General features: G+C 54.6%; 1 protein-coding gene and 1 long non-coding RNA gene across 3 annotated transcripts; one reads left to right on the top strand and one right to left on the bottom strand.

Moving 5' to 3' along the window:
• Positions 1 to 8013, bottom strand: Map1lc3b (microtubule associated protein 1 light chain 3 beta). Of its 2 annotated transcripts, none has more exons than XM_046434601.2 (4): positions 7857 to 8013; positions 3837 to 3892; positions 1001 to 1107; positions 1 to 434 (listed from the first exon to the last, which is right to left on the bottom strand). In XM_046434601.2, the coding sequence occupies exons 1-4, from the start codon at positions 8002 to 8004 to the stop codon at positions 260 to 262; spliced, it is 486 nt and encodes a 161-aa protein (XP_046290557.2). In that variant the 5' UTR covers positions 8005 to 8013; the 3' UTR covers positions 1 to 259. The 2 variants fall into 2 exon arrangements, with proteins under 2 accessions (XP_046290557.2, XP_046290556.1); XM_046434600.2 differs by having other exon boundaries at positions 7833 to 7973.
• A 111-nt stretch (positions 8014 to 8124) lies between these two features.
• On the top strand, positions 8125 to 11666 carry LOC124086426 (uncharacterized). The gene is made up of 2 exons (XR_006849798.2): positions 8125 to 8407; positions 9029 to 11666. It is a non-coding gene; the product is annotated as an uncharacterized LOC124086426 (long non-coding RNA).
• Positions 11667 to 13885: the final 2219 nt, after the last annotated feature.

The raw sequence follows: 13885 nt of genomic DNA, 5'->3' as shown, positions 1-13885 counted from the left end.
TTAGGATGCAAAGTATTTTATTTTTAAACATCTAAAATTTGAAGACAAGATGCCTAGGTTAAATAATGAGGTTCCCAAAGCTGAGTGTGCTCACTTGGAGCTCCGTTTTTCTGCTTGAAATACAGAAACAACCCCTAAAGCTCCCAGGTGGAACACAAGTGCCCCATGGCCTGTGACTGGGTGAGCTCACGAGTCTCAGTTGGCGACATCCCTTTTTCTCCTTGGCAAGGGCTTGGAAAGCTGGACGCAGGGTCCTGGTCTACTCGGCCAACCCGCTCCCGAACGTCTCCTGGGAGGCGTACACCATGTACAGGAAGCCGTCCTCGTCCTTCTCCCTCTCGTACACCTCCGACACGGGCGTGCACACGCTCACCATGCTGTGGCCGTTCACCAAGAGGAAGAAGGCCTGGTTTGCGTTGAGCTGCAGGCGTCTCCTATTGAAAGAAAGCCACGTGAAGAGGGGACGCCAGCCTTCACGGGGACCTTCACACCACAGAAGCGCAGATGGAAGAGCTCGCAGTTGCTGCGTCTAGCTGAGTAGGACCAGCATCCCCCTCGCAGACCAGCTGGCCCTTCCTGAGCACTCTCCCCACCCTGCAGCGTGAGGAGCAGGCTGGTGGGCACCAGGATGCCACGCTGGGTGCCATCCCCTGCACCCCACCGAAGGCGGGATGAGCCGTGATCACTGCCGGGCCATCTTTACCACAAGGCCAAGGGCAGTTTTCAACTGGCATGCCGTCCACACAGCCCTGAGAAAAACGGATGTAAGCCCGTACAGATGACTGTGTCGACATTTGTTTTAGTCATTTGCTGAACCCAACTTTAGTAACTGTGACATTTTAAAGAAACAACATCTGTACTAGATGCTATGGACGGATCAGAAGGGACCCAAGGTTGTCCACCTGAGAAACAGGGAAGAACTCAGTGGTTTCGTTAGGCTGGCAGAACCAAAAGTGGACACAGCCACTCAAGGAGTATGAGACAAAGAAAGCAGCAGTACCTGATTATCTTGATGAGCTCGCTCATGTTGACGTGGTCGGGCACGAGGAACTTGGTCTTGTCCAGCACAGGCAGCTGCTTCTCACCCTTGTATCTTTCTATAATCACCTAGAGAAGCCAGAGGCGACGTTCCAGCAGCAGGAAAGGCAGATGCTTCCCAGCCGCAGCGGGCACGTGCCTTGCAGGCTCGGCACGGCTCTCCTGAGCGAGCAAGCGCTTCCCGGCTCTGTCTCGGTCTCTGGCGGGATGTGCGGTAGAGGAACCCTAGGGGAACCGGGGCCACCACCAGGTGGGGAAAGCTGCTCTGCTTGAATTGGGAGCCATACAAAATCAGCACCTCGTCAGAAAAAGACCCTCAGCCTCACACAGGAGGGCACACGCCTGTCATCCCAAGGACCCAGGAGCAGAGGCAGGAGGATCACAATTTGAGGACAGCCTTAGCACCTCAGCAAGACCCTGACTCAAAAATAAAGGGCTAGAGATGTAGCTCAGTGGTAGAGCACCTGGGTTCAATCCCCGGCACCAGAACAATATACCAAAAGCTACAGTACGTGGAACTACACGGGCAAGGAAACGGCTCCATGTTAGGGACTGATATTAACGTGTTAGTTTCTCGCCACACTTCCAAGAGGAAAGTTTTCTTTTTTTTAGTTCTGAGCTGCTACACAATCCCCCCACAGATGGGCCTTTGAGCCTTGTCACCATCTGCATTCACCAAGCGCCAAAGACTCTCTCCTTACATGGTACTTCTACCTGTCACAGCAATGGCAGAGAGACCAGGATAGACTCTTAACGTAAATGCTCATCTGCACGCAGATCCTCAGAGGGGACACATCAGGCTCTGCACCTAAGGAGGCCACTTGGGCTGCTGTCCCCTCTCTTGCCAGGATCCGGAGCACGCACACAGCCCTGTGTTCCATCCCCAGCACCAGGCAAGAGGAAAAAAAAATCAGCCTAGCCAGAAAAAGACTGACAAGGAGATAGCAGTGTGCAGACACCACGCGCCTGGGTCTACACGGCCGTGGAGGACCCCGAGGCAGTGACGGCTCTGGTCTTGGCTCAGAAGAGATGAGAGAATGAGGTGAGGACCTCGGCAGCCTTTGCTAAGGGAGCGCTGCGGCTGAGGTCAGGCCTGGCTGGCCACCCAGCGAGGACACTTCGACTAAGATCTGCGGGGCCACGTTTTGGCTCTTGTCCTTTTCATTTCTATCTAACTGGGGAGAGATGGGAAAGCATGGGATGACAGCCTTGGCCAGGTCTGAAGAGTGGCCCAGGAAGCAGTTCACTCGGGGTCAGCCTCTGCTCTCGGGCATCTGCACAGAGGGTCTGAAGCTGCGCTGCCAGAGTTCTCTGACTGCTCTGTTTTCCAGGCACCACCCGTGACAGCTTGGCTCACACCTGCTCAGGTGTCCCCAGTGTGGAAGTGCAGACAAGAGTTTGTGCCAGGAACTCGGTGCTGCAGTAGGACAGTTGGCCATCAGCGTGTACAGGCTGCAAAAGTCCTGGAGGGCTCCTGACCAGCTGTCTGCTTCCAGCTGCTAGCAAGTGCCAGTGTGCAGACCCGCGGGTGCTCAAAAGCAGAGCAAAGCTTCAAATCCACAAAAGCCTCCCTCGATCTAGGAGGGCTCTGCTTGGGGAGCTCACGCCTAGGGTGACTCCTTACCCCTGAGCATGACGACAAAGTGCAATGTCCACCCAGCACAGGGAGACACAGTGTGTTCTACACGGCAGTGCTGTGCACCCTCGAGGCCCAACCCTCAGATGCACCATCTTCCCCCTCTCAGTTCAGTATGAACTGACCAGTGAGAAAGTCACACATGAAACTAAGACTACCTAGAAGCTGGCAGTGGAGTGAGCTTCTTTCCAAGTGAGCCGAGGGACTGGTGGCAGAGGGTATAGCCAACACTGGGCACCCAGGGACCCAAGTCATGGGAACACGTGCAACATCTGGGCTCCTCTGCCATGTTAAGAGGAGGGCACCAGGACTCCTCCCAGAATCCTAGTAACCAGCCACAAGCCCCTGGGAACTCTGCGTCGAGGCCTGAACTGAGCCTGTCTAGACCAAAGGTGGGCTCTTTTTGAATGGTTTTGCTCTAGACCTCATGCCCAGAAGCCCATATCCAAGGTCTGCCACCAGAGGATGCAGCTAGGAGACACTGCTGGGCAGGCAGCAATTACACCAGAAGCGCCTGAGGGTGCAGGTGGTCTCCGCCTTCTGCAGGCAGCCAGACTAGGGAGGGGCCCCTGAGGCACCTGCAGGCAGCAGTCTTGGTGAAGCCCAGGGCCCACTTTCCCCAGCAGTCACCTGGCCAAGCCTCCAGTAGAAGACAGGGAGGACGTCTTGGCATAATTAAATAGTTGGCTTGGCTAGGCCACAGGCACTGGCCCACGCCTGTAAGCCCAGCGACTTGGGAGGCTGAAGCAGGAAGACTGCAAGTTCAAAACCAGCCTCAGCAACTCTCAGCAAGACACTTTCTCTAACTAAAATACAGAAAAGGCTGGGAATTGGCTAAGTGCCCCTGAGTTCAATCCCCAGTACCAAAAACAAAACAAAGGAAAAAAAAAAACAAAACAAAAGAAGAAGTTGGCAGGGCGCAACGTAGGCCCTGGTGCATCCTCAGTACCCAACAGGAAAAAAGCCATGGTTGCAGCCCCCTCTCCCTCTCTTCTCAAATAAGTACATTGGGCTTGTGAAGTGTGAGACATTAAGGCAGTGAAATAAGATTAGCAGGAAGAATGTGACCCAGGCTGCACACGGGGTCTGTGTCCGAGGACCCCTGAAGAGGCCCTGTCAAGTGGGGCATGCAGGCCACTCTCTCCTCTCCCCGAGGACCTACCGGGATCTTGGTGGGATGCTGCTCGCGGATGAGTCGCACGTCTTCTACTCTTTGTTCTGCAGGGAGAGGAAGAGAGGAGGAGGCATGAGCACCGACTGAACCCAGGGGCACTTAACCACCAAGCCACGTCCCCAGCCCTTTGTTAATAATCAGATACAGGGTCTCGCCGAGTTGCTTAGGACCTCACTGAGTTGCTGAGGCTGGCTTTGAACTCGCGATCCTCCTGCCTTAGCCTCCCGAGCTGCTGGGATTACAGGTGTAATCACCACACCCAGCTTAAAATCAATTTTTGTTCAGTTTTCATGATTCAATTTGGAATAGGAATCCATTATGAACCACAAACTATTCAGAGAGGTTTTCTCTTATCAATTCCAGCTTTTCAGTGATATGGTACCTAAGGGAAAAGCAACTGCGCAAGAAAAAAGGAATATGGAAAGGGAAAGTACTTGAATTATTTGAGTTTTTGACAGTTTTGCTCAGTACCTAAAGGAAATCAAAGCTTAAAGTACAAAGCCTTCTGTTGAATATTTTCCAAGAATCTCACTTCTCCCTTTCAATATAATCACTTATTTCTACTTTTCAACAACTGTGCCAGGCTCTCTGTGCGACTGGGTTAGGGTCGTGGGAGCTCTCGGCAGACCTGACTCCAGGGCAGGAAGTGGGCAGGGTGCCGCTCAAGGCACAGCAGTGTTGGTGTGTGCTCTATCCCCAGGATGCAGGACAGACATTCCAAAGCAGTGCACAGACACAGGATCAAGATGGCATCACCCAAAACCTTCAACCAAACCTTTACAAAATGACCTCAATTTTGAATAGGATTCATTCTCATGGTATTTGCAATTAAATGTTATGAACTTCTTGAGGAAATAGCTCCAGAAAAAAGATGGGTTTGCTCTACCAACACAAATTCATTCCCATACTGCCCATTTCATTTGGATGTAAAAAAGACTTCAGCATCACCTTTTATGAAATCTATTGAAGTAGAGCACAGAGGTTCTGCTTTCCCCTCCCATATTTTAAAATCAACTTAAGATAAGGTATTAAATATAAACGTGTTTTCCGTGGACAGGGAAGCTGCGAACCCCTGGGTGTGAGTATGCATTCCCACAGAGCAAGCAGCAAGGCCAAGATGCACTCAGCCATTATTAAGAGCGGACCCAAGAGAAAAGACTACAAAAACAAAAACAGTGAGCCTCACAGCTTCCACCTGAACCACTCCATTTCCCGGTAAGGGGCTCCCCATCTGTCCTCCCCAGAGAGGTGCTGGCCTTCCAGGTTGACTCCCGTCCACACTCCAAGTCGTCAGTGGGGATTGCTTCAGGACGCAGGGAAACCTCAATTCAATTAATCCACTCTAACAGACTGCTCTCAACACACTCGAGGACATATTCACACTTTAAAGCTCATAGTGGTAAACTAAAAGTGGGATCAGGAATATAAATAGTAATAAGTGCTGGAGAGGACATGGAGAAAAAGGAACACAGAAGCTGTCGGCGGGATTGTCAATCAGTGCCACGACTGTAGGAATCCGCACGGAGGCACCTCAGAAGACTAGCCAGGACTGCCCGATGGTCCGGCCACCCTACCCCTGAGCATTTACCCTGAAGAATCAAAGCCATCTTACTTCAGTGACCTACCCACACCAGTGTTGGCAGCAGCACAACTCACAACAGCCAAACTGGAACCAGCCCAGGTGACCATCAGTGGATGAATGGATAAAGAAAATGTGGTCTATACACACAATGGAGTTTTGTCAGCCATAAAGAAAAATGGAATTATATCACTTTTAGGAAAATGAATGGATCTAGAGATCACCATGTTAAGTGAAATAAGCCAAACTCAGCAGGTCAAGGGTTCTAAGCTGTATGCTGAAGCTAGACAGAAAGAAAAAAAAAGCTTGTACCAATACCTTACAGCACTTCCCATCCACGTGAAAAACTGTAATGCATCAATAAAAAATGTGGAAAAAAACAGAAATGGAAACATTCAGGCTGAGGGGATTTCTTTTAAAACACCAGAAAACAAGTCTATCTGGGTACGCACAGAAAGGAAGAAATAAAAAGGTTCTTTTCTTAAAAAAGGGTCCAGGACTGGGGATGCAGCTCAATGGGAGAGCCCTCGCCTGGTGTGTGCAAGGCTGTGGGTTCAGTCCCAGCACCAAAAATAAAAAGAGCCAGGTGTGATGGTGCTAGCCTATAATCCCAATGACCTGAGGGGACAGGGCAGCAGGATGACAAGTTCCAGACCAGCCTGGACAACTTAGGAGACCCTGTCTCAAAAAGGAAAAAAAGGGCTAGGGTATGGCTCAGTGGGAGAGTGCCCCTGGGTTCAATCCCCAGAACCACAAAATCAAAACAGAAGGCGACTTCCATTAGAGGTGGAAAAGAGGCATAAAGGGACCAGGACTGCCTGCGGAGGAAAGCACTGCACAGCTGGCTGAGGTGGGGGAACATGGAAGAACCCACTGGCCTGCAGCTTGGAGCCCCCTCCTGTGAGGAGACGGTATGAAGGAAGCCAAGTGTCACCCAGCACACCGACACAGGAGGGAATGCCTTCACGCCACATTCTTCCTGGCATTTTAATGACTGTTTATTATCTATCTGCAGCTGCAGACTGGCGGGACAGCCGGGGCCCTGCTCCAGCCACCTCAGTCTTCTACCCCTGTCCCCACCACTCCCAGCCTTGCAGAGAAGACGGTTAATAAGAAGAAAAACAGTTAATAATAGGAGCTGAAGGAAAAGCGGCACAAGGAGACCCACCCTCCAGTCCTCAGCAGCCTTGAGGGCAGGAGTGTGCCTGTTCTACCCAGAGAGCACTTGCAGCACCTTCTGCTCTCACCATCTCCAGAGTGGCTTCACTGAGCAAGAGGGAAGCATGACCGTCCCCAGACTCTGCATGGCTGAGCGGTGTTCTCAGAGTGCCTCTGACTTTGGCACGACTCTGGCAGTCCGCCTGTCCACTATTTATTCTGCACCAACAACCCTTCCATGGAGAAACACTTCCACAGGTGCAGCCTGAGACCCAAGTTTGCCATCCTCAGTAACGTCTCGGCTGAACAGTGCCTGCAAAGCAGATCTTTTGCTAAATAAACTGGGGCACCCAGAAGAAAATGGAGTGAAATCACATTTGAGAAGACTGAATCCAATATTATTTGCTCGATTTTAATTTTTGCAATGTGTGTCTTAAAATCTGCAAGGACACACTGCTGACCTCGCCCTGGCCCACTCGACACATCCTCCGCGGACATCGAAGGCTACCTGTGGGAGCTGAGGGAGCAGCGGCCTTGGCGGTGAGCGCCACCTCCCGGGCCCCACCCTGCGACTAGACTAGAAGGGAGGGACGGTTTAGGGCGAGCCCTGATCCGCTCCGCGAGGGAACCCTCGGGGCAGCGCGGAGCTGGTTCCCTCCACATGGGCTTCAGCCCGCCCGCGGGGACGGGGGAGCGTCTCGGGCTCCATGGCGGGGGCCCCTGGACCCCCGGGACCCCCGCCTTCCCGGGGCCGCGGCGCAAGGCGGGTCTCCAAATATTGGCACCTTTCTGCAAAGTGACAGAGAGGCCTGAGACGGGCCGGGGACAGGGGTGACCTAGGAGAAAACCCCCGGGACCAGGCAGACCGGAGATCGCGAACTGGCGCGGCCACCATCGGGACGCAGACCGAGCCTCGCACGGTCCCCGCTTCCAGCTCTTCCTCGCGGCCTGGGAGCGACACTCCAAGACCCCTGGGGACGGGACGACCCCGTCGCGGGGGGAAGCGGGCCTCGGGCGCCAGCGTCGCCGGCCACTGCGCAAGGCGAGAGGGCGCGGGACGGCTGCAGCCCGCGGACCCCGACGGCAGCTGGCACTCAGGACCCCCGCGACTCCCACGATCCCCGGCCCCCGCGACCCCCGGTCCCCGCCGCCCCCTGCGACCCCCCGACCCTCGCGGCCTCCACAGCCCCCGCGACCCCACAGCCTCTGTGGCCCCCGCTCCCCGCGGTGCCGCCCGCCCGGCCCACCGTCCGCGGTCCCCCGGCTCCCACCGAAGGTGCGGCGCTGCTTGAAGGTCTTCTCCGAAGGCATGATGCTGGAGGTCCCGGGCTCGGCGGCTGCGGGTCCGACTCTGGCGACGGCGACTTCCCTTGTGTCTCCTCGGCCCGCAGCCGGGTCAGGTGACCCACGCCGCGTCATCGGGGGCGGGGCCGGGCCGGGCCCCTGTGGCCGCCATGACGGGCGTGGCGGAAGTCGCGGGCCGCGCGCAGCTCGGGGTCGACTGCGCGTGCGCATGGCAGAAGGGGGGGGGGGCGCGTCCTTTCGCCGGGCAGGTCCCGCGGGAGGCCGCCTCCGGGCTCCTCCGCGCGCCGGTGTCCCCCTGCCACCAGTCGCCCCGGCCCACGCTGGCGGAGCCCAACCCAGCCGGTCCAGGCGCCCGCATCAAGTTCCGTCCTGAGGCCCCGCGGCGCCCTCCGCGGGCCGATGTCCGGGCCGGCTGGTCCTCGGGTCACCCGGGGTCCGCGCCTCGGCCCCGCCCCGCCGCGCGCTGGTGCTCCGAGGCCGCTGGCTCGGTGCCCGGCCTTCCTCGAGCCCCTTCGGGGTGTGTCACAAAGTAACCGCGCCGCGCCCTGAAGCCGGCCCGTGGCGGGGCCGTGGCGGGGCCCGGGGGCGCGCTCCCGCGCAGACCTGCCCGCGGCTCGGCCCCGGGGCCGGCGGAGGATGCGGCCTCCCAGGGCAGCCCTTAGCTGGACGCGGGCGCTCCCCCGACCTCCGCTCGGCCCCGAGGAGGCCTGGCCTCGGCAGCCCCTGCTCCGTTGACGGGGGAGGGTTTTGGGGAAGGAACCCAGGCCTCCCGCTTACCAGGCAGGCGCTCCTCCGCCCAGCAACACCCCGACCCCCTGTTCTTCTCTGCTACCAGGAATTGAACCAGGGGCGCTCAACCGGGGAGCCACGTCCCCAGCCTTTTCATTGTTTGAGACAGGGTCTCAGTGGTTGCTTAGGGCCTTGCTAAATTGCCGAGGCTGTCCTCCAACCTGCGATCCTCCTGCCTCAGAGTCCTGAGTACCAGGATTATGGTCACGTGCCACCATACTGTTGTTGTTGTTGTTGTTGTTTTTTAAAGAGTGTATGGCTTTTGTTTTGTTCTTTTGGAACTGGGGACTGAACCCTGCGGTGCTCTATCACTGAGCTACATCTCTAACCCTTTTTATTTTATTTACAGGCAGGATCCTGCTAAATTGTTGAGGCTGGCCTCAAACTTGGAATCCTCCTTCCTCAGCCTCCTGTGTCACTGGAATTAAAGTGCTCATCACCACACCCAGCAAAGGAGTCATTTTTCCGTTGTTTTTGTCTCTACAAGGCAAATAAATTTGAAATGACCAATCTAAATAAACTAAGATCTTTTTTCTTGCCAGGTGTGGTGGTGCATGCCTGTGATCCCAGCTACTCAGGAGGCTGAGTCAGGAGCAGGAGGATTGAAGGTTCCAGGTCAGCCTGGGCGGTTTAGCAAGACCCTGTCAAAACAACAAGAAGTGCGGCGGGGTGAAGCTCAGGCAGTGTGCTCCAGGGTTCCATCCCCGGTGCCCAGAGGCCGTGGGGTGAGGCACTGACTGCTGGCTGATTTTTTTTTCTGGACTCTTATGATTGACTGGTGAGCAACTATGGACTGGTAAGTGCTTTCTTGGCTTAATTGCCACTTTGCAAGAGATGGGTTTTTCCTTTCTCTTGCTGGACAACTGTTCCAAACGCAAGAGAAAAAAACGTCGATATCTGGCGGATGGAGGTGGGGGAGGGAAGCAGGGATTTTCTCTCTTCCCTCAGGCCTCGGGCCTCAGGTTCATTGCCAGAGCTCCGGGTGGTGGTAGGTGAGGGCTACTCTTTCTGTTCTTGAAACTCCAAGTTCACGTTGGCAAAGCTGCTTTGTTCTACCCCAACCTGTTATCCAACCCTGATATAAAACCAACGTCTCCACATTTCTCAAGACGACCCAAAGTGGTCAGGAGCACGAAGGTGACTGATGCTGGGGCAGCACTGAGGCAAGAGGATGGTGATCCGGGCCGGCCTGGGCACCTTGGCCAGAGTGCTTGCCAAGCAGGTGTGAGGCCCTGGAATAGCCAGCAGCACACTTAGTAAAAATGGCACACTTTTGTCAACAGTATAGAGGTCACACCTATGATGGTTTTTTATTCACGTACAAAGAGACAATATCATGTAAAATTCCAAACAGAAGTGCACTTGAGCAGGGTGACACATTCCACGTGACTCCGAAGACCGAGGTTCAATCCAAGGTTAATTAGGTGAGAACTATTTGGAATGGCAACGTTATGAGTTGTATATTCCTAGCATGCGCACCGAGTGACTCATATCTAAGTAATACTGCCCCCTGAGATAGTCCCCATAAAGTAGAACACGTCTTTCTTTTACTTCATCCAGTGCTTTCTCTAGGAATTTCGTGGTGCTTTAATACTGTCCATAGCACATTCTAGAAAGCCAGGCAGAGGAAGCTTTCATTAATCAGCACCCGGTTTCTTTTTTTCATACCACGAAACGGCCATACCGTGGGCGGAACCACGTAACGCAAACTGCCTGCGAAGCTGGGGCAGTCGGCGGAGACGCGACCCAGGCTGGCCCGGCACCAGAAACCAGCGGCAGGTGCGCTGCGCGGCCCGCCACACTCAAGATGGAGCGCGCGGCTCCCAGGCGCTCAGGGCTGGCCCGCCGCCTCCTCCCGCCCCGCCTGTCTCTGATTGGAGGACACGGCCCACCGGCTTTGTTGTCTGCGCGGCTATTGGCCAGCCGTCCGATCAGTCGCGGCACCACCCCCGCTCCTCGGAACAAGTAAACAAACAAGCCTCTCGGCCCGGCGCCGGCGGCCTCGGCGAGCTCTGCCTGCCAGGTCGTTTGTGCTGCCGCGTCCGGAACCGGGCGGGCCGGGGGCAACGCTGTTTCGGTGGAAGAAGTGCTACTTTCGGCGACTTTCCAGGCAACTGAAGGATGAGCCCCGCCCACATTCTGCTGTTTTGCTGACGTTTTCAGTCCCGTGAACCGAGTTCCCTCCCTGTTGCAGAGTCACGGTGTTGGGACAAAAGGACTCCTGCGTCTCCTTTCCCAAGAACGCACCCGCCTGGTTCCTCGTCAAGGGGGCGCAGGCTCGCTCAGTGCCTCGGGGCTGGGGAGAGAGCTCGGCGCGGTCCAGGCCGGCCGCGGTCACCCTCCGAGTGGGACCTCCTAGTGGGCCCTGCACTGCGAGGTCAGCACCCTCCGAGTGGGACCTCCCAGTGGCAGCTCCTGGCACGTCTCTGGGGAGGCTGCGGCTGCCGGTCTTCCCCCTCCAACCCTGTGCTCCCCGCCTGTTCCTCACGCCTACTTCCTATGCACTATTACTACTTACACCCTTCCTTTCAAACAGTCCACTTTTTACGGTATTAACTTTGCCACAAGCAGTCATAATGTTGTGGAGTTATGAATTTGATGTGCTGCTTAGCACTTTCACCTCTGTGTAGCAGATATCAAACCTAAACAGAAGGTTTGCATCCCGCACGTCACCGGCAACCCTGCCGGTTCCCCCGACGCCTGTCATCGCTGTGTCATGCGTGCCCCGAATTGTGGCCAGCCTGGTGTTCCAGGAGAATGCCTTCTGGCCGGTCACTCTCTGGCTAGACCTCCCCCATTCACCTCTGGCCTATCTGTCCCTTCCTGGCTGTGTCCAGACCACTGCCTCGCAGACCCTCTTGTCTTGCTGTGAATACTCACTTAGCCATGGACAACTAGTTGCCCTTTCTTTCTAGAACAAGTATTCCTCTGGTTAACTTCAGTTCTTCCTTTAATTGAGAAAAAAATAATAAAAACTTTTTTTTTTTTTTTTTTTTTGTGTGTGTGTGTGTTTGCTGGAGATTGAACCCAGGGCCTTGGGCTCTTTCTTCCTACAATTAGAAATGTCACATCCTGAAATACCCTTTCTCTGATCATCCAGATGAAGTACACACATCTACAGAAATACACATATATGTGTGTGTATATGTCTCTTTTTTTTTTTTTTTTTTTTTTAAAGACAGGTATCAATTTATTTATTTATTTTTAAGTTTTGGGCGGACACAACATCTTTGTACGTGGTGCTGAGGATCGAACCCGGGCCGCACGCATGCCAGGCAAGCGCGCTATCACTTGAGCCACATCCCCAGCCCCTATATGTCTCTTTTTAAGTGCCAAGTTATGTAACTCAAATTATAAATATAGACGAGTATGACCATTCTTCTAAAGATGAAAATAACTGAATTATTTTTCATTTTATTAAACTTGAAGTCCTCTAGGGGAAAAAGTGTGTTTTATTAATCCTCTTACACCCAGCTCCTAGAGCAGGCCATAGGTGGATGGATGTTGACATTGTTTTGATGAACTGACAGCACTGGTCACGCCTGTACTTTGGAATTCACTGGGACACACAGGACACAGCACACAGATGGCCAGGCCTCTGTAAATAGTTGTGACAGGGTCTTGCTTGTTTGCTTACCCTCTCTCCTTAGCTGGGACTTCCTGCTTGGTGATCCACCAGTCAGAAGGCTGATGAGCTCCACGTGCTTGGTTCGTGTTTCTCAATTCCAGCTTTTTAGCCAGGTTGCTCCTTTTTTTTTTTTTTTTTCCATTTAAACAACATTTGAGTCAGTGAACACTCACTAAGAGTGGGCATCGGTGATGGGTATGTCCACTGAGGCTGCCGAAAAGAAAGCCAATGTTTCCAACCAGACCACCGGGGGCTCTGCAGTGGAGGGGAAACCTAGGGAAATGCTCAGGGGTGTGTGTGGGGCCACGAAAGAGGCCTGACCTGGAACTGGGGCTGGGTTCTGTCCGTGGGACCATCATATGCTTTTCAGTAAGTGAGCAACATGATGCTTTTGCTTTTAATATTTTTTTAGTTAAAAGTGGACACAATATCTGTATTTTATATTTATGTGGTGCTGAGCCACAACCCCAGCACCTTGCTTTAACTTATTCTGTGAAGGAAAAACATCTAGTCAAGAGTGTGCAGGAGGCACTTTAGATACTGTTTTCAGTCATGTGGGCTGAGATGGCAGGTTGGACTGGACCTGTACGCGGCTTTTAGCAGGGAAACCTGCCTTACTGTTTGTGATCTGACCTCCAGGCTGCTCCTACACCCCAGAGGGGGTGACAATCCATGCAGCTATACTCACGTTTTAAGTTTTACTAATTTAAATTTTTTTATTTTAAAATCATTATTACATGTTTGCGAGGGGGTCTTGCTATTTTGCCCAGGCTGCCTCCAGACTCCTGGGCTCGAGCAATGCTCTTCTGCCTCAGGACTCCCAAACGCTGGGACTGCAGATGCCCACGCACCAGGTAAAATGAATTAAAATTAATTAATTAAAATTAATTTAATTAAAATTAAAAACAGACAACAACCAGGGCGCGGTGCCGCACGCCGGTATTCTCAGCAGCTTGGGAGGCTGAGACAGGAGGATGGCGAGTTCAAAGCCAGCCTCAGCAACTGCGAGGCGCTAAGCAACTCAGTGAGACTCTGTCTCTAAATAAAATACAAAACAGGGCTGGGGTGTGGCTCAGTGGCCGAGTGCCCTGAGCCCAATCCCCGGCACTCACACACACACACACACACACGACCGAGCGGGCTGGGCTGTGCTCAGGGCAGAGCGCTCGCCGGGCACGTGTGAGGCGCTGGGTTCGATCCTCAGCACAGCATTAAAAAAAAAGCAAAACAAGGCGCGCCGTCCATCTACGACTACTGCAGACGGCGGGCCGCAGACCCGGCCGGGCGGGCGCCTTTGCTACGGCGGGTGCGCAGCGGCCTGCGCCGCTCGCCGTGCAGAGCCGAGCCCCGGGCAGGTGAGCTCCGCGGGCAGGTGCGCCCGCAGCCGCAGGGCCGCGCCGCCCCTCTCCGCACAGCGGCGGCAGAGCCTTTGCTGGGTCAGTCGGGCGTCGGGCAGATTCGAACGCCCAAGCTGCCAGCGCCGCCAGCGCCGCGGGGCCGAGCCCTGGCCAGCGGCGGGAGGCCGCGCGGTCGGCCTGCTCTGCTGCAAGGTCTGCGGCGCGGGGCCGCCGCCACGGA

The sequence above is a fragment of the Marmota monax genome, unplaced genomic scaffold (assembly GCF_021218885.2).
Source record: "Marmota monax isolate L192 unplaced genomic scaffold, Marmota_monax_Labrador192_F-V1.1 WCK01_AAM20220418_F8-fsc00024, whole genome shotgun sequence".
Classification (NCBI taxonomy): Eukaryota; Metazoa; Chordata; class Mammalia; order Rodentia; family Sciuridae; genus Marmota; species Marmota monax.
Note: the sequence above shows the minus strand (reverse complement) of the source record. Positions and strands in the feature narration are given on the sequence as shown.

Bases quoted from the DNA above. Each gene is read 5' to 3' on its own strand.
- Map1lc3b (XM_046434601.2), bottom strand. From the start codon at position 8,004: ATGACGCGGCGTGGGTCACCTGACCCGGCTGCGGGCCGAGGAGACACA. The intron at 3,893-7,856 runs GTGGGAGCCGGG...CTCTCCCTGCAG, and splicing joins CAAGCAGCGCCGCACCTTCG to AACAAAGAGTAGAAGACGTG. The intron at 1,108-3,836 runs GTAGGTCCTCGG...TGGCTTCTCTAG, and splicing joins AGCATCCCACCAAGATCCCG to GTGATTATAGAAAGATACAA.